The sequence below is a fragment of the Schistosoma mansoni genome, chromosome W, assembly GCF_000237925.1.
Source record: "Schistosoma mansoni strain Puerto Rico chromosome W, complete genome".
NCBI lineage: Eukaryota > Metazoa > Platyhelminthes > Trematoda > Strigeidida > Schistosomatidae > Schistosoma > Schistosoma mansoni.
In genome coordinates, this window is record NC_031502.1 from 36,594,493 (window position 1) to 36,618,847 (window position 24,355).

Genomic DNA, 24,355 nt, shown 5'->3' on the forward strand with positions numbered 1-24,355 from the left:
TATTCCCCGAAATAACGCAATTTAATCAAGAAGTATTAGATGAGCATTAACGAATGTACTGTATTTGGAATTCAAAATCAAAACAGTCATCGATACAAAGAAATCACTGATTCATATAAACACCACAAAGACCTAGCAAGGATAGAGGATAAAGCTAGAAGAGAAGGAAATATGAGACAACTACTTGACGCAACAAGGAAACTGGGAGGGAAATATAGTGAACCATAGAGACCGATCAAGGGCGAAAAAGGCAAGCCAATCACTGAAATTCAAGAACAGATAGGTGGAACACTTTAGGGAACTCTTGAATAGGCCAGCTCCAGTGAATTCACGGGATATCGAAGCAGGACATACAGACCTTCCTATTAATGTCACTCCACCAACGATCGAAGAAATCAGGATGGCCACCAGACAAGTCAAGAGTGTGGAAGCATCAGGAGCTGATAAAATACCAGCTGAAGCACTGAAGTCAGACATAGGAGCAACAGCGAATGTGCTCCACGTTCTATTCAGTAATATTTGAGAGGATGTTTAGTGGCTCGATATCTGACTCCATTTGGATCGTATGAGTGATTGCTATTGAAATATACGTATCGTCAATCCTCGTATATAATTATCGACTTAAATCACGTCAGTGAATAATGGAATTAAATAGGTCAAATACGAAAATGAAGTTTTAGTGAGTATATTTCATACAATCGTTGATCGGGAAGTGAAGCAAAACGAAATGAAACACAATGGAAAAGGAGAGTGAGCCAACTCAAATTAGTTAAGGGTGGATCGATACTTATCAGTCAGTCAGTCAGTTACAACGTAGAACTTCGTACGTACGTACATCAGTTCGAGTTGCCATACCACATTAGCACAGAGATGAAGTTGTCGATTCAAATCCCATAATGGTAGAAGTAGTAAGAGTATAAGCAGTAATCGGAAAGATTAGGGTTTGAAGATGTTATTGAAGGAGTATAATACAATGATATAAATTTGGAAAGAAAAAAAAGGATACAGACATGAAGAATTCAGATTAGAATTTGGTAGAACATAAAGAGTGGATGCACCTTCGCCATTGCAAACGATTTTGAGCCATGTCATTCAAGGTCTCTAACCACCGGTTGCTATCATCTCGCGAATCCCAACCAGGTAGTCTACACCTACCAACATGGCCCAGTCCACTTGTCAGTGACTTCATGGATTTATGCCATGTTTTGGTCTGGCCACCCCTAGCTTTCTTCCAACCTGCTCCTACACCATAAAGCATTGCACGTCGGGGCAGTCGGTGGTTGGGCATACGTAACACATGTCCCAGCCATCTCAACTGGTGAAGTTTCACTACTTCATCAATCGATTTGCCATCCTTACCTAGTACCCGTTTCCTAACATCTGCATTACTTACCCGGTTGTTCCAGGATAAACGAGCAATGCGTCGAAGACACCTATGATCGAACACTAGTAGCCTACGAATATCCTCTACTCTTATCGGCCATGTTTCACTGCCACAAAGTAGGACGGAACGAACTGCTGCACAGTAAACCCGTCCTTTTGTTGCTAGACGGATATCTCGCCTACGCCATAAATGACGCAAGTTGGCAAAAGCTAGACGAGCCTTCTGTATCCGTGCTGAGATTTCGTCACACACCCGACCACAAGGGCTGATGAGACTCCCAAGATACTTATAGTCGAACAAAAATAAGTTACAGAAATGTGGTGAGTAAGATGAGAAATGCACACCCATATGCTTACATAAAAGCAGTCAAGGTTGACGAGTGAATAAATAGCAAGGTTAAAATGTGACTCCAGAAAAATGGATAAATTGACCTGTTCTGAAGCTAGAATAAGCTATGTGGGCTTAGCATAACAACCGACACTACAGAAGGACAAGTTCCGACAGACTGGAATGAAGATATCAAAGAGAGGAGATCTGAACAAATATGAGAACTGCAGAGACATCACACTACAATCGGTACCGGGAAAGGTTTTCAAAAGAGTGTTGTCCAATCGAATGAAATATTCAGTGGACGCCCAACTTTGGGATCAACAAGACGGATTGTGTAAGGGTCAGTCGTGCACAGACCAAATCGCGACACTACGGACCATCGTTGAACAATCAATGGGATGGAACTTGTCACTATTCATCAACTTCATTGACTATGAGAAGGCGTTTGACAGCGTGGATCGAAGAACCTTATGGAACCTCTCTCGACACTGTGGTGTAGCTGAGAAGATTGTCAACATCATCCGGAATTTATATGACGGACTACACTTCAAAGTTGTGGATGGAGGAAAGCTGGAAGATGCGTTCCAAATGATGACCTGAGTTATACAAGGCTGCTCACTCTCCCCATTCCTCTTTCTTTCGGTCGTTGACTGGATTATGAAGACCTCTGCGTCTGAGGGGAAGCACGGAATTCAGTGGACCTGAAATACTACAATACAGAGAACATTTACCCAAACACACTTGATGGGGAGGCTCTGGAAGATGTGGAAGGTTTCACTCGTCCGTGCATCATTATCGATTAACAAGAGGGATCTGATGCAGACATAAAGGCAAGAATTGAAAAAGTAAGGGTAGCATTCCTACATTTGAAGGACATATAATACTCAAAACAACTTTCAACCAATCTATATGTTAGAACTGGGTTGTCATCGGTTAAATTAGTTCTCAATTTTAAGACGGCAGTAAAAGATGATTACATCCATTGGCCTCTTTTCTCTGTCATATGTGATACCGTTTCTAGCTAATGAGTTGCACCATCTGTCGGACCACAAGCAGCAATTTGTGATTTGGCCGACCGATTTCAGTTATGTACGGCTTTCGTTTTTATTTCTACATCATTTCATAAGCTGGAACATCGCATAGTAGATGGTCCTTTTTTATCATGTTATCTGTCACAAAAATGTAAATAAAATCCAGTTATGCTTTTTAGTCTTTCCAGTATAATTCCACATTTACTTCATGAGAGCTGGGTGGGTTTATAGTTTCTAGGTGTTAGTGTTTCAGGTGTTAGCTTATGGCATTGAATGTCTCCTAAACTATGAGACTCATAGTTGTGTTAGTGTGGTTACTGTGTATCCCTTTCACTATTTTGTAACCCAACGGTTGTGTAGTGTTTTAGACACTAAATACTTCATATCTGTCAATTATTATTGTTGAGCGTTCAAACTGTAGATAAAACTAGACTGTCATCGGTAAATTACTGATTAAAAGTGCCTAAATCAGTATTTTAGATTCTCACTGACTTATCTTGACATTAGATCATAACATGGTTTTTTTCAGTTGAGTGTGATCTAGTGATAATGGTTTGTGTGTAACAACTGAGTGTTGTGAATTTCGTAAACACTAATTATATTATGCACTGTGGTCGATAACAGACTTTTGTGGTAGATTTTACCTAAACCCCTTTCAGATTATGAATACTATGCACTAATTGTACCTTTTTCTTAACTTTCAAGGCAACGAGAATCTCTTTTATTGCTTACCCCAGAACTACTTCCATATTTTTTCCTGTGTATTCACTTAAGTATTTGTCGAAATCGCCGATGACCTCCAAAATAAATCATATGAATGAACAATTTCCTTGTACAGAAAAGTACTCAGAGTTAAAAGAAGTTTTGAAACCGTGTGGTAAACTTCCGCCGACAAACGACATAAAATTGGATCGATCTTACTTTAAACGTAAAGTCCCAATGATATTCGTCGGTGTTCAATGTGATAAACATCTCAAGACATCTTTAGAGAAGTTGAGACCATTTTTCTGTCCTTTTATCCGACTACCTAAAATATCTAAGACTTAGTAAGTTTTCTAGCATAATGTTTAGATTGCTATCGTTAACACAACTCACTTCGTATTTATACTGAATTGTTTAACCCTTAGAAAATATCTGATTGATTAGAAATTCCTCTCTCTTTGGTTGCTTATTATCAAACTCTTCAGGTGTATATGTGGATTTTGACATCAATTAATGTAATGTTTTTAATGGTTAGTTACAGTTGTAGCGGCGTATAGTAGTGCTATATTTTGAATTATATGGATTTCAAAGATTATAGCTAGTGTATTTCTACCTCTAGTGATAGAAAAAACCTGGCCCCAATCATTTATTGGCGTGAGATTAATATATTTCTGAGGTGGTTTAAAATCGTTTTTAAATTATCTCACGGAACGACTTTGCATTGTGTTCTAAACACGTGATGTACGACTAAAGCAGTCATACAAAACCTGTGAGTTTATTCATATAACATTGCCTTGTTAGTTTGATCCCAACCATTGCAGCTACATTGACGTGATGTTCGGGCTTGCATATCGTGATGAACCAATAGAGTTATGCTGGCTGGAACAATCGTTCCTCATGGTCCTACCATGCCAGGCAGGTCGGTTGAAGAGCGGTGAGACTGAAAGCACCAAACCCTAGGTCCCAGGGCAAAATCGTGCTGCTGACTGTACAGAGGTTTGACGGCAGTAAGGTGTTGCCTTCAAACGACCAGCAGAACAGCGATGCTGCCTTCCCACAAGGAGGGGTGGGGTTAGAAAAGGTCGACCCTAAAAATGCACACCTCGCCTTATCTCACAAATATCCGTCTCCGGCGGTAAGGTTCCAACAAGTACGGGGCTAACACGAAAATTACTCACAAAACGGTCGTGCGTGACCGACTTCAAGCAGTTGTCCCTTGGGCACTGCGGTCACGCTCTCAGGTCATAAGATCACTTCTAATTCAATTTCCTTTTCAAGTACCTCTAGAAGAACCCTTCCACGATGTGGGCAACCGGGAAGTAATAACCACTCTCACGCCTCTAACAGCACTCAAGATCACTGTATTCATAATCAATCTCCTTCAATTTCTATTATTCCTCACACCTCGACTTTCAACACTATACTTTCTCTTTCGGCTTCCTCCTCAAGTGTCACCATGGCCAACGATTCTAGTGTGCAAAACACTGTCCCAGGTATACTGAAACCTCGCTCCAAACCACATATTGGAGCCTTCAACGTACGCACCCTGTGTGAAATTGGCCAGCAGGCATCCTTGGCAAAACCCTAGAATCTCATACCATTAATGTTTGCTGTGTTTCTGAAACACGCATACAGGATCTTAATATGGTCATTCACTCGACCTCACCCCCCCCCCCGAAACGGAGAACCGACGAGATACACCCTCCGTGTATCTGGCGACTCGATTGCTAGTTCTCGTGTACTGACTGGTGGAGGCATAGTGTGGTGTGGTCTACTTATATCCATATAAATAGTATATGGTGTTGGTCAGACATAGAATGTATTTTGGCAGAAGACCGATGAGGAAAGAACTGAAATCAAGCGCAATTGGTAGGAAAATACATGAACAATGGAATTAGAGAAGAAACAGTGAAGATTGAGACAATTGGTTGTTAATTTGCAAATTAACTGTTCATTGTATGGTTATCAGAATTTATTGAGATAGTCTGTAATTCTTGCTTAAATACATTCGATTGTCCCCAGTTGTGTTCTGTTCACTACAATAGCACTTAGTACGAGAGCAGAGGAAGCAGTATTAGAGTAGATTCCCATTAACAGTCGCCTATGTGCTGTTCGGCTAAACGACTCCGTAAGAACTCGGAAAGATAGGGACATACGTCGTTGCCTTTACGTTGTTTCTGCCTACGCTCCCACTGACTGCAGACCGGATGAAGTGAAAGATGACTTTTACAGAAAGCTCTCTGAACTTCTTTAAAGAGCTAAACAGTCAGACATAGTACCCGTAGCAGGTGACTTTAATGCCCAAGTGGTAACCTAAACCAAGCAGAAAGACATTTAGGTGGGAATTTTAGTATCCCGGCTCAACGAACCGATAATGGTAATCGTCTGTTGCAACTATGCTCAGACAATCGTTTATTTTTAGCAAGCACTAATTTTAAGCATAAGGAGAGACATTGTCTAAGATGGCGACCATCTGTACCAAACCAACGATGGACTCAAATAGACCATATTGCCATCAGTCATCGTTGGAGAGGCTCGGTAGAAGATTGTCGCTCGTACTGGAATACATGTTTAGACTCTGATTATGCTTTAATATGAGCAGCATTTGTTTGTGCCTCACTTGACGCAGGAAAACTACACTAAGAAGACTCATTAGAATTGAACTCAGTCACGAGAAAGCTAAAAGTCCCAGGGATAGTTGAGTTCACATCTATGCAGTTCTGAAAACGAGGTTGACCCAGATGTTGCTTGGAAAGATTTACGAACAACTGTGGAGACGGCAGCAACGTCTATTAGTAATTTAAACCAAAGGGTTACAAAAATCCAATGGATTTCTTCTATTGCACTGATAGATTCTCGTCAACTCATCCCACTAAGCTCTGAACACAATGACAAGCCAAAACAAATCAGGTCTAGGTTAACCACAAGTCTAAGGAACGATCGTGAGCAGTGGTGGGCAACGAAAGGAAAAGAAATGGAAAAGGCAGCAGCTGCAGGCATTACCAAACAATTCTTCAGACTAATAAGAGAAACCGGAATTAGGAAGTCAAGTGTAAGCGAGGCAATCTCGGAAAAAAGATGAGACTCTTATCTGCTCTCAGCCCAGACGTTTAGAGTGATGAGAAGAACACTTAAGAAAACAGTTTAGCTGGCCTTCAGCTACTCTACAGTTACCCACCATTCCCAGACAGTCTGAATGGAGCATTGAAGCAGGTCCCTCGACTCTGATTGAAGTTCAAAAGGCTATAGCTATTCTGAAACGAGGAAGAGCAGCTGGTCCAGATAGATTATCTTCAGAGGTCTTTAAGGATGGTAGTCCAATTTCATCAATTAGGTTGACTAATATTCTGGCTAAAATCTAGGAAACGGACGTAATCCCATCTGACTGGTCACAATCTCTGATTGTCCCAATATATAAGAAGGGGCCAAAATCATCCTGTGATAACCATAGAGGGATTAGTCTAAAATACTAGCCTCAATAATTATAGGGCGCCTAACAAAGACTCGTGAACTCCAAACACGAGAAAATAAGGCTGGCTTCAGACCTGGTCGTGGCTGTATCGACCACATATTCACCATTCGTCAAGTTTTAGAGCACAGACATGCTTATCGGCGTCCGACAATGATAGTTTTTCTTGACTTGAAAGCAGCATTTGACTCTGTAGACCGAGAGGTTCTGTGGCAGTGTCTGTCATTGAAAGGTGTACCTGAGAAGTACATAAACCTTGTGAAGGCTCTTTACTCGAACACCACCAGTCGAGTGAGAGCTTATGGCGAACTGTCATATGATTTTACAACCTCAAGTGGTGTCCGTCAAGGCTGTCCACTATCCCCATTTTTGTTTAACTTCATTATAGACCTATTGCTGGAAATAACACTCTCTTCGACTGAATTTACAGGAATTGATCTCCTACCAGGGGGACCACTAAGCGACTTAGAATACGCAGATGATATAGTCCTGTTTGGTGAAGACGCTGACAAAATGCAGAGTCTTCTGTTAGAACTGAGTAACAATGCAAGGATGTTTGAGATGCGTTTCTCCACATCTAAATGTAAATTGTTACTCCAGGACTGGCCTGCGTCAACGCCTGAACTAAGAATAGGGAGTGAAGTAGTTGAACATGTCGACAACTTCACTTATCTTGGAAGTCTGATCAGCCATAATCAGTTGGTGTCTGATGAAATCTCAGCACGGATTCGAAAAGCTCGTTTGGCTTTTGCCAACTTACGTCACCTATGGTGAAGACGAGATATCGGTCTATCAATTAAGGGACGAGTATACTGCGCAGCAGTTCGTTCTGTCCTACTTTACGGCTGTGAAACATGGCCATTAAGAGTAGAAGGTACTTGTACGTTACTAGTATTTGACCACAGATGTCTTAGAAATATTGCTCGCATCTGCTGGGATCACCAGGTAAGTAATAGTGAGGTTAGACACAGGGTATTAGGGAATAATGGTAAATCAGTTTATGAGGTCATTAATCTACATCGACTGAGATGGTTGGGACACGTAATATGCATGCCAAACTACTGATTACCACGGTGCACAATGCTGATTAGTGTTGGAGACGGTTGGGGGATTGGAAGAAAGTTAGGGACGGCCAAACCAAAACATGGCATCAGTGCTTGAAGTCACTAACTTCTGGTCTGAGTCCTGTCTGTATATGCAGACTACTTGGCTACGCTCTGCGTGACTATCGTAATCAGTGGTTGGAGACTCTAGGCGACGGCTCAGAATCGATCACAATGTCGTAGTTGTGTGTACACTCTTTGTCTTCCCTTAAACTATAAGATTAAAATTACTTCCTTTCTTCCAGTATAATATCCTTATATACAATCTTTATTTTGTATATTACCACCATTAAATTAACTACTATGAATTCGGTGTTCATCCGGTTGTGCTAATGAGGTATGGCAACTTGGACCGATGCATATATGTGCCTGGTCCTACGTTGTAGTTTACTGGCTGTTGTTTTGATGGGTTTAAGCGATCCAACATTTGGTATAGAGTTGAATCTAATGACAGATAAGTGGCTTCTGTACTGAACCTTTGTCGATGGTTCCCAGCACTATTCGGCTGAATAGTGTTGTGGTGTGTGCTACTGATATCGACAGATATAAGTAGTATGTATCATCAATCGAAAGTGAAATGCGTGGATGCAGAAGTTTAAGAAATTCAAAGAAAAGAGAACGGTAACAAAATATGATTGACATGGGAACGAATGAACAGTGAATTCTGAGATGATTGACTGACATTTTGAAAATGATGTATTTACTGTATGATTCTCAGATTTAACTAATATGTTCTACGATTTTGTATTCAAATACATTCGATTGTCTCACTTGTGTTCTCGGTCACTACAGTAGTATGACAACTCAGAAGTGTCATTATTTGTTCGTAATCTGTGTGTACGTTCTTACTGACTGGGGTTGAGACAAATTAGAAGCCAAGTTCCTCCAAAACCTCGTTGACGTTTTTTGTAACTTATTGCTTTGCCTGTTGAGTTTTCGTTCACTCATCTGCACTAATACAAGTGTGTTGGCTAACACATAATTCGTTTACATCTAGCACATGTTTTGGATTAAAAATTTCTTCTGCTACCAGAAACGATAGCAGCCATACCTTTGATAAGTCAGTTCTAGTCAGTAATTAATTCACTGGTGCTTACATCTTATTAAAAACAGTTTTTTAAAAGAGGATTTTAAACTGTTTCTTTAATACTTGATGATAGGTGCAGAGTTTATTCAACTCAGCAGTTTACAGATAGTCTGCTTGGTTTTGAGTTACTTTAATAGATGTAACTATTTTTAATTTTAATTGGAATAACTTATCTGTAAGTGTAGTAAATAATTATTTTATATCGAAAACGTTAAGTACTTTCAGTTAGATTTCTTAGAGGATTGTATCAATTCTGTTTACATCTCAGTTTTACCTCGTCTATTTGCTCTGAACTTACAGTTTCATTCTGTCTTGGTAGTTCATCGACCTTCATATCCAGCTTAACAGTGCTTTTCCTTCAGTTGTGCAACTGGTAACACTAAAACATCCATGCCCGTTGCCTCACCGGTGAAACATTCATCGGGTTTCCGATTTCCAGATTAAATGTGTTGTTTTAAATTTGGGTGAAATATCGGTAACAAGGATTTAACCCATGTTACCAAAAATATTTCAACTTACTATCAGTTTCGCGGTAAGTTTGTAGCTGTCGTATGTAGCTTTAGGTAGACTATTCTATCTAGTAGTGTGGTGTGGACTACTTATATCCGCATAAGTAGTATACAACGATAGTCAGGGAATAGAATGTATTTCAGTAGAAGATCGAGAAGGAAAGAACGGAGACGGAAAGCAATTGGTATGAAAATGCAGGAACAGTGAAATCTGAGACGATCGACTGATATTTGCAAAAGGAACAGTCAAGTTTGAGACGACTGATATTTTGCAAATGAAGTATTTACTGAATGATTCTCATATTTTACTGAGACGTTCTGTAATTTTGAGTTCAAATACATCCGATTGTCCCCGCTGGCGTTCGTGTTCAGTACAGTAGTATTACCCTAAAAATATCTATTAATCTGTTGGTATGCGGTTTGGTATCGACTGAGAAATATAAATAAGTGGTCAGAGACATTCAGTAGCTTAAAACAGGTTTCCGTAACATATGTTGATAAATTTTCTATTCTAATCTAATATACCCTGCCCAAATTCCTCTACTTCGAGATTTATCGATTTCCCTTAGTGTTTTGCTAAAGAAAATATCAACTGAGAATAATTACTTTTGAAAAGAGATTCTGATTACGCTTTATACCGTCTTTAAAGTTTTTCATTCATTGTGATAAATGTCTTCGGGCACCACATAAAGCCTCCTACTCATTGAGCGTTATGTTATCATAATTTATTTCTCCTGAAATAATTTATCCAATCTTAATAGCTCATTTTTTATTTTTGCAAAAAAACACTTTCAGCCGAGATCCAAATGGATCGTTGCGTAAATTGATGCTGGTTCAAATGCCTGAGCCTGATAAAATCTTGCAGTTTATAACTGATTTGAATCAGTGGAACGTTGATTTACCTAAAGATTACCCAAATCTTCAACCAGTCGATTTATCTGTACCGAAATTGCCCGAATGCTTAGACGATGTGAAAGCTGAAAATTCATTAAACGACGAAGCATTTAAAAAAGTTAGTGTTATAGAAGAAGAGATAAACTTGTTGGAAAATATGGTCACCTCACCATGTCTCGTGAATATATCGGTCGGTTATGAAAATTTTACATTCGAACAAGTTATCAAGGAATTGTTGCCTGATTTCATCTTGCCTATTACTGGGTTTACTATAATTGGTCACGTTATGCAATTTAATCTCAAAACTGAAGCATTACCTTACCGTCATATTATTGGTGAGTTTCAGTAAAACCTCACTTACCGGGCATAAATCTCGCTTCAGCACATAAGATAGTCGTTTGCTGACATTGTTGAGGCGTGGGTCTGCCATGAAACCTTTTTCTTGACCCCTATGTTGTTTTGAGATCGATAGACGTAGTTTCCGTGTGTTTGTACCAAGTTATGTTGTCAATCTATGGTTCTTATTAAGCATCTAGTGTGTTTTTATTTTATTCTGTACACGTAATTACTGGTACCATTGGGCACCGAAATAAGTATGTCCTGCATAACTAAAGGCATAATATTGTGAAAATATAAGAGGAGAAAGGGAGGTTCTATCAGAAAATACAATTAAAATAAATGAGTAAACAAGAATATCATACAATACTAGATACAGTTCAGCTAAAAATGTGCTCAAGAAAGATTTCTTTTAGTCAAAATAGGTCCTCTCACTTTTATAAAGAATTTAATAAAGTAACTCCAGAATCTCCATTGACTCATGTTACAAGTGATGTCTGATAATATCTCAAGCCATTGAGTTGCACCATCTCTAGAACCCCAATCAAGGAGTCGTAGCCGGTCGATAAAGACTAGTCCAATGCATACCACAGTACCATGTATTAAAGTCTATTCGGTTGGGACTTGAGGAATCAGGCGGTTGAAGAGATCATAGACTCAACCACTTCAATCGTTTTAGTATGTTGTGTCATCATAGCAGTAGAGTTTCCTATCGATTTATGTCTTTTTCGAGAAAGGATTAACAGTTTTAGTAGGACAACTATTCTTGGTTCACATCCCAAAAAGTTTTTCAACTTTCATATATTTGGAAATATCAGGACTAGATGTTTGTTTATTTATTTTTCCGTAGTGAGGAAAACTATCGGTCTATTTATGACCATCGTTTACAAATGTTTAGGTTTGCTGTTTGATTCATAGTTATCAATTCACTTACACGTGTGACATATTTACTTTATTTTTTTCATATTACTATCACCTTTAATATTTTATTTGACAAGTCTTTTTCCCCCATCATTTCTGGTTAACCAACTACAGGTCAAGTTGCACTTGATAAAATACCAAATATTCGCACAGTTATTCATAAAGTTTCGAATATTGAATCGGCTTATCGTACTTTTGAAATGGAATTACTTGCTGGTGTTCCTGATTATATCACATCAATGCGTGAAAACAATATGACATTTCACTTGGATATTAGCAAAGTTTACTGTAATCCGCGTTTGGGTAAGGGTCGTATTTATTTAAAGCCGTTAAATTTTGAATTTTCACTTGAATTCTGTTTCATACATTGCCTCATTGAAATGTTATTTTCCGTAAATTCCATCCGTGTTATCCCATGAATGTCTTTTTGCATGTGTTCATAGTTTGATATTGCAAGCACTTGCTATTTAAGTCTAAATATTTAGGTTTAAGTCTTCTAATAAATCTTAAAAATTCACGAAGATCAGCTTATTTGACAACAACGTGCTAAGTGTCTAAAGTTTAGGAGCCTATATTGAAATTTTGCTCGCTGTGATTCTAAAGTGGTAGATAGCTCTAGATTTGTCAAATATCGATTCACCTACTACATCGGTTTTTGAGCTAAGTATTTCGGATATCTACCATAGAACTTTCCAAATAACCTATTCTTTTCTGTGTTAAATACACCAAGCATTTATATCCCGGAGGTAGTTTATATGATAAATAATCAGAAACATTAGTAACTACTTCAGCTAGTTAAATTCACCCTAATTTTTTCTTATATTTGAAACCATTTGTTTTTCACTACAGTAGGGCTGAGTTTTACTATTCTTGAAGTGATTATTTACATCTTGTATGTTGAGAGTCCATAGAAATTTTCAAATAACTATTACCCAATAAATTCGCTTTAAAAATAAGTGCTAGAAACTGTACACTGGCGTTTAGTGATGGGCTCTCTAGTCGGATTTTTCACGTTATATATAATTTTCCCAACATTTGCGGTACTCCTGCACAATCATGTTTGCTATTTATTTTGTATCTTATAATGGCCTGTTAGTTGTATCGATTCCAGATGCCCTACTTATGCTATATTATCGCTTTTTGTAAACACTCCTCATACACATGATAGTCCCCATTTAATATGTCCACTAGTGATTGCCTTCAGTCTGTCCATTCGTACATGAATTGTAGATACTAAGTGAGTTGGTATTCTGGGTTTGTTCCTGCGGACTGTCTACTGGTTGTCGGTTTAAAACTGTAAAGGAAGAATGTTGTAGCTTGATCTCTGAGTTGTATCGTACATGCACTGTCAAGTGTCATGTCAACATTTTTATTATTAAATGAGGCGTTTTCATTTGTGCACTAGCATTATTCACGTCACCAAGGTAAGCAGATTATACAAAAAAGCGGTCAATATATTACCCATGTTGAAGAAAGTTGCCTGTTTGTTCTACCTAAAATTATGACTACTGTCCTGGTGATTTATGTTACTAAGAAATATGGAAACACTATCTGCTAGAATAGTCTTGTTACTGTAAAAGCTGGCAGTACATCCTGTTTCCAAACTTTTTGTTCGTCACTTAACCTCCTAGAAGTCATTGTCAGTATATGAAAGCAATGTTGTTGTTTCACTTACTGGGTTTTCAACAAAATACTTTTCTTTCGTTTAGGTACTGAGCATACGCGAGTCGTTAACAGTTTGCGTCCACCCCTTCCAAATAATGATCCATTTCTTACACCGCGACCTATTCCTGGAGATCGTGTAGTTGTTTATGATGTATTTGCTGGGATTGGACCTTTCTCTATCCCAGCTAGTCGAGCAGGATGTCATGTGTTGGCGAATGATCTCAATCCTGATTCGTTTATTTGGCTTAAGAAAAATGTTGCCCAAAACTCATCGCGTAAACATCCTTTGAAAAATATTATCTGCTACAATATGGATGGACGTGAATTTATTCGTGAAGTTAGTCATAAATTAAATAAATTTGTGACAGTTACATAGTTTTATAGTTGAAATCATGAGTCAATAGAAGCCAGACCACCATGGAAAACCTGTAAGCACTGGATGGGACTCCTCAGCAGTGCGCATCCACGATCTCGCCGCGCGAGATTCGAACCCAAGGCCATGTTAGTCTCGCCCGCGAGCTCTTAACCTCTAGACCACTGAGCCGCCTAATTTCAACCAATCCACCAAATTAAGCAACCGTTCATCAATTGTCTTCAGTGAGTTACTATCTCACAACAGACCCGGTTGAATTACATAAACTGAGCATTCATATAGAAAATGAATTAATTGTCTTGGGTTTTGCTTATTGTTTGTTTAGTTTCCCTGTGCAACCACTATGAACTATAAATCAATGCTGACTATCTTCGTAAAAATGATTTTATGTATGGATTTACTATGAAAAGTTATGTTCATTGAATTGAAATGTTTCGCAAATTACGCATCTACATTTTTTTTGTAAATATTTAATATATGAACTTTACTAAATTGTAGGGAGATATTATGATAAGCTCTATGATATGCTCAATTAATATTATTATTGCTTCGTAATTGACTTGTCTAATGGTTATTACATGGGTTACTTGGTTTTTTAATATAGTGTGTGGAAACTGTGTAATTGATGATTATAGCTACTCCAGTGTTTTAGATATATGATTATTACACATTTAAACAGTTGAGATCTTTCACAAGATGTGTTTACGATTCATCAAGATAAATGAAATGGTTTTCAAAAGTTATGAACTTTGTATTTCACTATTTTTGTCCCAATATGATGGATTTTTAGTTATGGTACATCACGATGAATATGATTTCGTGTTATTGTTCCGTACCTTTTTTTCTTTGAAATGAGGTTATCGTTCTCATCATTCAGTCAAGTATGTCTTAATACTTTCTAAGTTACGTTTACTGATATTTCTTTCTCGAAAGGTGCTCTAAAGCTTGTTTGTTGGTTCCCTTATAGATAAGTGTCGTGATATTCTAACCCTATTGAATAGATCGTTTCACTATGAAGTTTATATTATTATTAGATGATAAAACTTTATTCATCACTCTGTTTTGTAACACCTAATTACTATTATGACCACTCAGACTAGACCAAAAAATCTGCATTACCACCTGTATGTGTAAATTTTTCTCAAACATCTATTAAGATAGAGCTCCCTTGAGAGAAAGATGTTAGATTATATGGTTTTTCAGACCAAATTCACTAGCTTTACTAACTTTTATTTCTCTGAGATCCAAGAATTTGTAGGTATAAAATTGTGAGTCATTAAAAATAGGATTACACCTAATCAATATCTCAAGGTTTTCATGTTAGTTGCTATCTGATAACTATCATGATCAAATTTTAATTTAGGAAGAAACAAAAACCAAGTGTTTTTGTGTTTCATTTTTGTAGCTAGTATCGGTTAATAGTGGAAACTTCTTGCCTCCCTCCTCGATCATCTACCTTGTTCATATTCGGAAACTTCTCGAACTTAAATTGATGTTTTTTTATTTAAATTATGTATTGTATTGTCTTGTTTTATAACATATCAATTACCAACTACTTGTTTCTTTCTTATATACTAGATTCTTCTTCCGCACTACAGAAAATATGGGAGTTCTGACAAAATTGAATCAACTGATTGTGATTCCATTTCATCATCAATTGATCGTTTTGTAGTTATTATGAATCTTCCTCAATTGGCTATAGATTTTTTAGATGCATTTGTACCACCATTAAATTGTATAAATTCATCAAATATCATTACTGATAATAATAGTGATAATGTAACTGCTAATCTAAATGATTCATCTCCTATCCATCAAAAGTTCATTAAACCTTTGTATATTTACTGTTATTGTTTTATGAGACGTAATATTGAATCAGAAGAAAATATAAAAATACGTTTAGCTAAAGCATTAAATACAAATATTACTGATTTATTTCAATTTGTTAATTCAACACCAAATAATGAAACAGTTAATGATAACTTGAATATTGAACAAACGAATGATCAATGTTTTATAAATAATTGGCATTATCGTTTTGTACGTAATGTTGCACCATTTAAAGATATGTATTGTGCTGAATTTGAATTATATTTACCAAAATTATGGTTATTTTATGATTATTCAAATCCAACAGTAAAACGTTCTCGAACTACTGAGAATGAACTAATTGAGTAAGAAACATCGAAATAATAGTCATAATAAGACATAAAGAAAAAAGAAGGAATGAATAAATAATTTGCTAATTTTGATCAATTGTAAATAATATTTTTAAATATTCTGAAGTATTTTTTTAAAGTTAAAAAAAGGTTACAATATAAATAAAATTTATTTAGATATGATGACTTGTATTGTTCTTCACTAGTTCTGTTTTCATTTCGTATATATATAATGCTATGAAATCTACAGTGCTTTGGTTTTTCTGATCAAATTCATGATTTTTCTCATCTCGTGTTTGTTCTATATTGTATATATTTTAGCATTAAATTGCTACCAAATGCCCTGGTACGGCTGAGAGTGGGGAGAGTCTGCCCTCCCTCTCGAAATGCTCTCACATAGTCACGCGTATATAGCCTCTGACAGGGAAGTCCTACTCACTGCCTTCTCGTGGCGAGGATGTTGTTTAAGAAATTGAGAGGACGAAAAGCGAATGTCCGGCGCCTTAACCGGGTTGGTGGACACGGAAAGTTCACCTAGGGGAGTTGGAAAACCCTGACTCCAAACCAATGATGCACATGGGCTCCAGGATCCTGAGGGAACAAATGGCGTATGAACCGATTGTTGGTCACCGGCTACGATGGGACTGCATCTCCTCACGATGCTCCACTGCCTTGTGGACTAGACCTTCAGGTCAAAGGCTCGGGGTGTGGACCCCTAGGAAAACCACCTGCCTCAGTTTGGGCACCCGGGCAGTATCACAACCCTCACACAAATGAAATGAGATTTGTGTGGCGCATATATATCTGTTGCCTCTTTGTACCAATATTTTTGTGTTTAAATAAATAAATAAGCACTAAATTAAACATTGTAAATAAACTTTTACAAGGAAATCAGGGAAATTATATTGTTTGAGTTGAATAGAATAGTTAAGGTCTTCTTTCAGAAAATACATTTCTAGGTGATCGATATCCTATGTTTGAATGATCAAATTATTCTAATTTCAAGTGGTTGTATTCTTTTGATTGAATGAAGTGGTACAGTTATTTTGAAAAGGATTCAGTCAACTATATTGAAAAATACATTCTAATTGAATCATAAGAAATGATTTTTATTAATTAAATGATTATTCACCAAATATTATTCCATTTCTCAAAATATCTCATTCTAAACAATTATAATCATTTATTAGAAATTGAACGAGCGAATTGTGAAAACAATTTATCGAATCGCAAATTATTGTATATTTTGCCCAAAGCATATGTAAACGACTGGCTATTTCCATCTTATCAGTTAACCCAGCTAAGTAACCTGGTAGATTCTTTATGAAATTTGTTTCTTTGATCAAAGCAAGCGAAATAGGTTCTACTTTTCACATTCGTAAACTAAGCCTTGAGATGCACATATTTTTTAAAGCTAGTGGTAGTACTTAATTGATGGAGGCGAGATTTCAAACTGACTTTTGTAAAGAATGAGTCGTTAAATAAAAATAATATATTTGTAAAATCCCAGAGTATTTCTGTTTAGGTAAAGCTGAGCAATACATGTTCTATTGCTTAATTCATCCTGCACTTTGATTTATTACTAAACTTGATATTACTTTCAGTAAACTTATTTGGAAACTATCTCGCGAACACACTACTTAAGTATCATTTGCCAACGAATTTCCCAGACAAGTTGCTCGGTGGCTTTTTAGTTAGTATCATATAGAGATGTGAACAACTGCTAAACCAGCTTTGTTGTTTTGTCTGAGATTTAACATATCATGTGCTTACAAGTCAGTGAAGTTATGGGTAAATATGTTACTATTTTATATATATGGACGGATTCTTCGATGGCTGTTTTATTACTGTCCTATTTTCATAAGGTTTTGCTTTTCTACATGATGTTAATTAAAAAAGATAAATTTATCGAGAAGAAAATGAAACTCATCTTGACTTACTGCTACGTGTGCTAATTCTGAAAATTTGTTCTGTAGGGCATCCAACTTGTTTATGTTCTCCGTATGGCGGTTTAACTAAGTCTTTCTTCGAGCTATTTAATCAGTAGTAGAGCTACATTTAAAGGATATCGTGAAGGTTCTCCAAAGTTAATTGAATATAAACAACCCTTCATTTTCCTTAAATCTTGTTTTCAATCATTGTTGAGCAATTTTTCCACAAGAAATGACCGCAGTTCCGGTGTCAACCTTAGAAATGTTTTAGTTAGTTTTGAACTACTTACAAGTAGCATAGTTTATTATGTGAACTTATCATGATCTAAAAGCATCGAGGGGCAAAGATATAGTTGCTTTTGGTAAATATTGCTTCGAAATGTAATCTAAAATAACAGTAGCTGTCAATTGCAATCAGAGTTACTGCAAAATAAGGTCACTTTTCGAAGGTATAACGACTTAACTAATATTTAATTTACCCGCTTGTTTCTCCAGACAAAATCGTTTACACAAATCAAAAGAATTGAGTTATGGGAATCACTATGTTTTTATCTCAGCCATCTGGGAAGTGATTGGTCCTAATAGGGGGTTACAATGTCACTGAATACATATGGTCTTATTGTAAGCATATGCGGAACTCCTGGCTGCCTTCTATAAATCCATTTAATTTTTTCATTATTTAACTGTGTCATAGCAACGTAATGCCATTTTGTATAAATGATACTTAAACAGATACAATAATTTATCGTTGACAAGAATTTTTTTAATGTGAACAATTTCATGTCAAAATTCAATACGGAAATAAAGTTGATAAACATTAAATAAAATAAGACCACTCTAAAGTATTTATAATTTGATTGGTTATCCAATAGAAATAGTAGTATAGAGAACATTTTGGATCAGCCAAGAAATTTTTGACTCAAATTACTTTATTGAGTTATTTGCCTGGATATGGTTTTAGACAAACAAAATAGTCAGTTGAATAATACTGGCCAACTTAACAGATATGAGTATACTAGTATATAATGGATTTTGTGTAAAAATGATAATATTTAATTTACCTTAATAAATTACATTGTGAAATGCCGATAAATAATAATTAAATGGTCGTCAACATTTAGAACTGGAGGATTATTCGGTTAGTCACTTTTTATTTATATGTTTTAGATACAGAAGAGGAAATTGTCATAGTTCATATGAAAGAAAATATACTAGGTATTTATAATTGATGATATAGAAGGATCACTTCGGTCATCTCATACTTCACAGCTTCAATCTTAGAAAAAGATAGTTCAGAGGAATTATATATGTGGGTTTTGGCTAATAATGGAATCCGGGACGTGTGTTTCATTTTATTGAAAACTCATTATTCGGATGTACCTGGATCTAAGTGTTGATTTTTTAAGGAAAACTTAAACCCAGTACCTATTACATCAAACGCCATGTTGTTCATTAATATACTGGGTCTCCGATCTCCATTAACTTGTCCGACGGCTATTATGTGTATTTGTAAAACTTTTAATTATCTCGGTAATAATAGTGTTTCTGATGTAACTAAGAGCACCACATAACGCCATTCGTCTGTACTTATTTCGAAAGTGATTATAAAATCGCCTAATATGTAACTTAGCATGAATAAAGTATCTTTCTGGAGAACAAAGTTACGGTTGTCTGGTGTTTCATGATCAGAGTTCAGAGGATATCAAACACTAGTAACGCTTATTCTAAGCTGCATATATTTTCTTATGTCTATACAAGTAGAACCCCACCTGTTGCTCCCCTAGTGTTACTGCCAGCCCCAAGCCTGAATAAAGGAGGAGGGTTAGATATGGGGTTAGCAACCCCATCGCGTAGAAAACAACCTTTCTAAAAAGCGTTAGTCAAAATAAACAATACAAGTAAAGAGATATTGCGAGTCATACATTTCTTTTTCACAAAACAAACGGCTATTATTGACAATTGGTTCGTCACTTAAGAAAGAAGCCCTTTTAACTGTTAACCAAAGTGGTTGTTAATGAATAATAACATTGTGTCTTCATAGTGTATAACTGATAGAAACGAATACCACAAAAACAGTGATTATCAATGTAAATTATTAGAAATTATGAAGGCTTAAACAAATACTCTATGAAATAGGTTTTACTGAAGTTTTTTGGTTGTGATCGTTTATTTCACTTTATGCTAAAAAGCATATTTTTCAATTACTGATTATTGTGTACACATATTTGACAATAGACAGTGTAGTATTTTAAATTATGAAAATAAAATGGCTAGATATTATGGACCTCAAAATATTCTTCTCACACCTTGATCGAAATTCTTCAAATGTGAACTTGATGTAATTTTGTTGTTGTTGTTGTTGTTGAGATATCAGTCAGATGTGATAAAATAACTTATTAGAGTTGTCTTTTTTCCCTATTCATTCTAACTTTATATTGCATAACACGGTTCATGTCCTGTACATATGAATGTATGTTAAGATAAAGTTTGCTTAATATCACTTAAAATTAAGGATATATATTTATAGTATAATGATTAATTATTTAGTTGAGATCATTAGTCAATTAAAGCTATACCACCATGGAAAACATGCAAGCACTAGACGGCCGTTTCGTCCTAATGTGAGACCCCTCAGCAGTGCGCATCCATGGTCATGCCTCGCGAGATTCGGACCCAGGACCTACCAGTCTTGCGCCAGAGCACTAAACCGATAGACCATTGAGCCGTCATCCTATGATGTTAATGTCTAACGTCAACCAATCCACGAAATTGAGCAACCATTCACCAATGTCTTCAGTAAGTTTATATCTCCCAACAAATGAGTCCCACAATAGGACGAAATGGCCGTCCAGTGCTTCCAGGTTTTCCATAATGGTCTAGTTCAATAGACTCATGATCTAAACTATATAAAATTACTAAAATCTCCACAAAACCCTCCTGATAATTATTTATATACTTAATTATAATTTAATAACTTATAAATAAATTCAAAGTAGAAAACTTATTTTTAAACGACAATTTACATGAACTCTAAATGTACATTTACATATATATATTTGATTGTTTTATAATTTTCTCACAGTCTTAATGGCGTCATTATACAATAAAGAATTCATGATTTAGTTTCATGTAAATCATATTAAATACTGTAAAAAAAATTACGATAAAACAATTTTCATTCAATATTCTTTTTTTTCTGATTGAATATAGACGAGAGAAAAAATGGAATGAAACATGTAATTTCTTCCACCATCTTTAACACATGAAATCTGATCATATCAATGATATTACCTATATAAGTTATATGTATATATGAAAAGAAAGATGGAGAGTTTAGAGGAAAAGGAGATATCAACAATAACAGCAACAACAAAAAGGGGGGAAGGATAATACAGACAATGTTGGTTAAGGTAATTTATATTATCAACAACAAACTAGAAAGAAAGAGATAGATATAAAAGCAATTAAATAATTAATATGATAAAAATGTTGTATCCATTCAAGCACCTGATTATATCAGTGTACCCATATTTATCGAATGAATAATAATAATAATAATAATAATATACGGATAAATGTTTTCATGGGAAAAAAGAAACTTCCAAAGTATAATTATTAGAATACTATTAGATAAACATTTAAACTGTATACTTATAAATTAATTCTAATTTAGCATAGTTAAGAAAAAAAGAATAAGTATAATGTTTATAGTGTAACATCTCGATAGTTTGAGTGTTTCCAGATGTGATAAAATAAATCATCCTAATTTCCATATGATTATGTTATTCTTCTGTTTTTGTAGAAAGAAAGAAAAAAAGAAAAGAATTAAAAATACTTCACTAACAGATTTATCTCATTACAGTTGTTCTTCGGACAAATTTTTTGTCTTCTTTTGAAGGTATCATTTAAATTCAAATATAAGTATTCAGTTCTTAGCTCAATATATAAAAAGAATATATTAATAATTTGGATATTATTTTATGATGATCTAAACTTGGATTAATGTTAATTTGGTTATTTATTCTCTGAAGAAGTGGCTTACACTGAGTCACGAAACGTCAGAAAATCTAATTTTTCTACTCATTGGTATATCACAAATATATTAATTTATTTAGAAGAAATAATTAGTTTGTGTTTAATTAAACTTTGTTGATATAATAAATTAAAAGTTAGAAATTTCATTAGTGGAAGACAAAATCCGACTCACACGTCCTCGTCATGCCTTGTGGATCATGGGGACCATCCCATGTACTAACGTGAGCGGCAATGTAGGTGGTGGAGATTGGCCTAATCAACCACTCTACATGTACCCGCAAACGATTATGAATGCTACAAAGAGTCATTGCATAACTACTGAAGGTTCAAAAAGGATGGTAAAATTGAACCGCCCCCCCCAGAAAAAAATTGAATAAGAGTGTTATGTAATGGTTCTGCGTAAGCAGTGCAAAAACAGCTACCCCCCCGGTAGTTGTACCGTGCTTCGATGTAGCACTCTCCTCCAGTAAACAAAGGTTTTACAGTACATCAAAGCTATTACTTATCAAATGTTTTTTGATTTATTTCGGTAGTTTGTTGTTTACAGTTTAACTCACAGAATTTTGAAGTCAAACTCTATATTAATGCTTTCTTTTAAAGATAATGGTTTCAAAATGAGGCAAGATTTTCGTTCTATGTCACATTCTCAGGTGAAGTTTACTGTTGAATATATTTGTATAAATTTAATTTATATTGAAGATAACGAAGGACAAAAGTATCAGTTCGTTACAAAGAGAAGTTTCCATAATTTATAGTTCTTAAAGCAAATACAATCTCACTAAATATTCTGAAGAGTTGGTATAAAATAAAAAATAATGTATAGTGAACCCGAACTTAGTTAGGGGAAAACAATTTATTTTTTAGTACAAAATTATAGAATATCTTTATAAAACATGAGAACCATAGATGAAATACTTCATTTACAAATCTTTCGTCATTTTTCCTTTACATTCTGTATGATTCTTTCAATTCACAATTTCTTTCTATGGCCCATCCTTTTTTTTTTAATTCCGTCTTCTTAGCTTTCTGCTGCTATGGATTCCATTTTTGATTAATGTCACACACTACTTACATCGAAAGACATAAGTAGCATACACCACAGATGTACCATAATATTATTTTCTGGATTTTCCTAATCAAAACTCGCAGTCATACGTATCAAGTCATTAGTTTCAAACGTCATCTTCAACAAAGTTTGTCAGAGTTCAACGATTTTCGTCTTTCGATATTGTACCTCGAAATAAATTAAACATTGTATTTTTTGTTAAATTATTTATTTACGACCAAAAATATAGTCTAAAATGTTAGTGAGTAATATATCTAAATGTAATATTTTCTCTTTAAAGTATATCTTTAACATGAATAAAAAGTAAGGGAATATTAAATCAATATTATTTGACTAGTGATACACAAAGTGTAGTGAACAAGAACACGAGTGGAGACAAGCGAATGTATTTGACACGAAAATATTACAGACTATCTCACTAAAGTCTGACAACCATACAGTAAACAGTTAGTTTACAATCTATCAATCAATTGTCTCAATCTTGACCATTCCTTCTGCAAATATCAATTCATCGTCTCCGATTAACATATATAACATATATGCATATATAAACTCATTAAAACTGTATATAAACATAAATACAATGAACAGAAATTGAAATTTGTTCGCTAAACTGATTTCAGTCATTTCCATTCCAAACTGTTCAAAACAAGAAACCATCTTTCCAATTTAAAGGTGACACGGAAATATTATTGTATACCTTCAATGTTTTTATCTTAAATCTAATCATTGATGTCTTTTTCAAACAAATATACGTATTGGATTTTCAGAGCCTTAAAATGGATTATGGAGATAAACAAAAGTTTTAATTTGTAATTGATCTTAAAACTGAAAGTAACTGTAAACAAACAACTAAATCATTTAAAGCAAATAGTGCCTTTGATAACTTTAGATAGTGTCTTCTTATTACACTATCGAAACTAAATCATAACTACTTATCTTTTTGCTCTTTGATTAACAACCAAAATGAAGCTTCTGTGAATGGGATACGAATTACTATTAGGACTTTATATTACTGCCACAGAAATACAGTGGTTCTCCAAATGATACTGATCCTTCATGAAAACCATTGTAATATACAAAGTTTTGTGAGACAAATCAGCGTTATCGATAGATGAATTCAAATGAATCAGAAATTTAAAAGTTCAAATAGATGAAATATTTCAATTTTTGTATCGATATCGACTACCATATAAACTATCTCAAAGAAAATTAAGATGATTTATTCTAGAAAATATCCTGAAATACTCTATTTTACGTTGTCTATAAATGGTAAATTAATTTTCAATCAAACGGACTACTTCAACTTCTTACTATATTCAATGTTAACTAAATTTTTATATTCTATTCATTACAATTT

The 24,355-nt window shown here is 35.2% G+C and overlaps 1 protein-coding gene across 1 annotated transcript; it reads left to right on the forward strand.

Annotated features, from left to right (window-relative positions):
- The first annotated feature begins 3,425 nt into the window (after positions 1 to 3,425).
- Smp_045760 (hypothetical protein) lies at positions 3,426 to 16,145 on the forward strand. Its single transcript, XM_018789551.1, has 5 exons — positions 3,426 to 3,791; positions 10,411 to 10,844; positions 11,881 to 12,069; positions 13,476 to 13,768; positions 15,383 to 16,145. Exons 1-5 carry the CDS (start codon positions 3,538 to 3,540, stop codon positions 15,980 to 15,982), a joined length of 1,770 nt encoding a protein of 589 aa, XP_018654984.1. The 5' UTR covers positions 3,426 to 3,537; the 3' UTR covers positions 15,983 to 16,145.
- Positions 16,146 to 24,355: the final 8,210 nt, after the last annotated feature.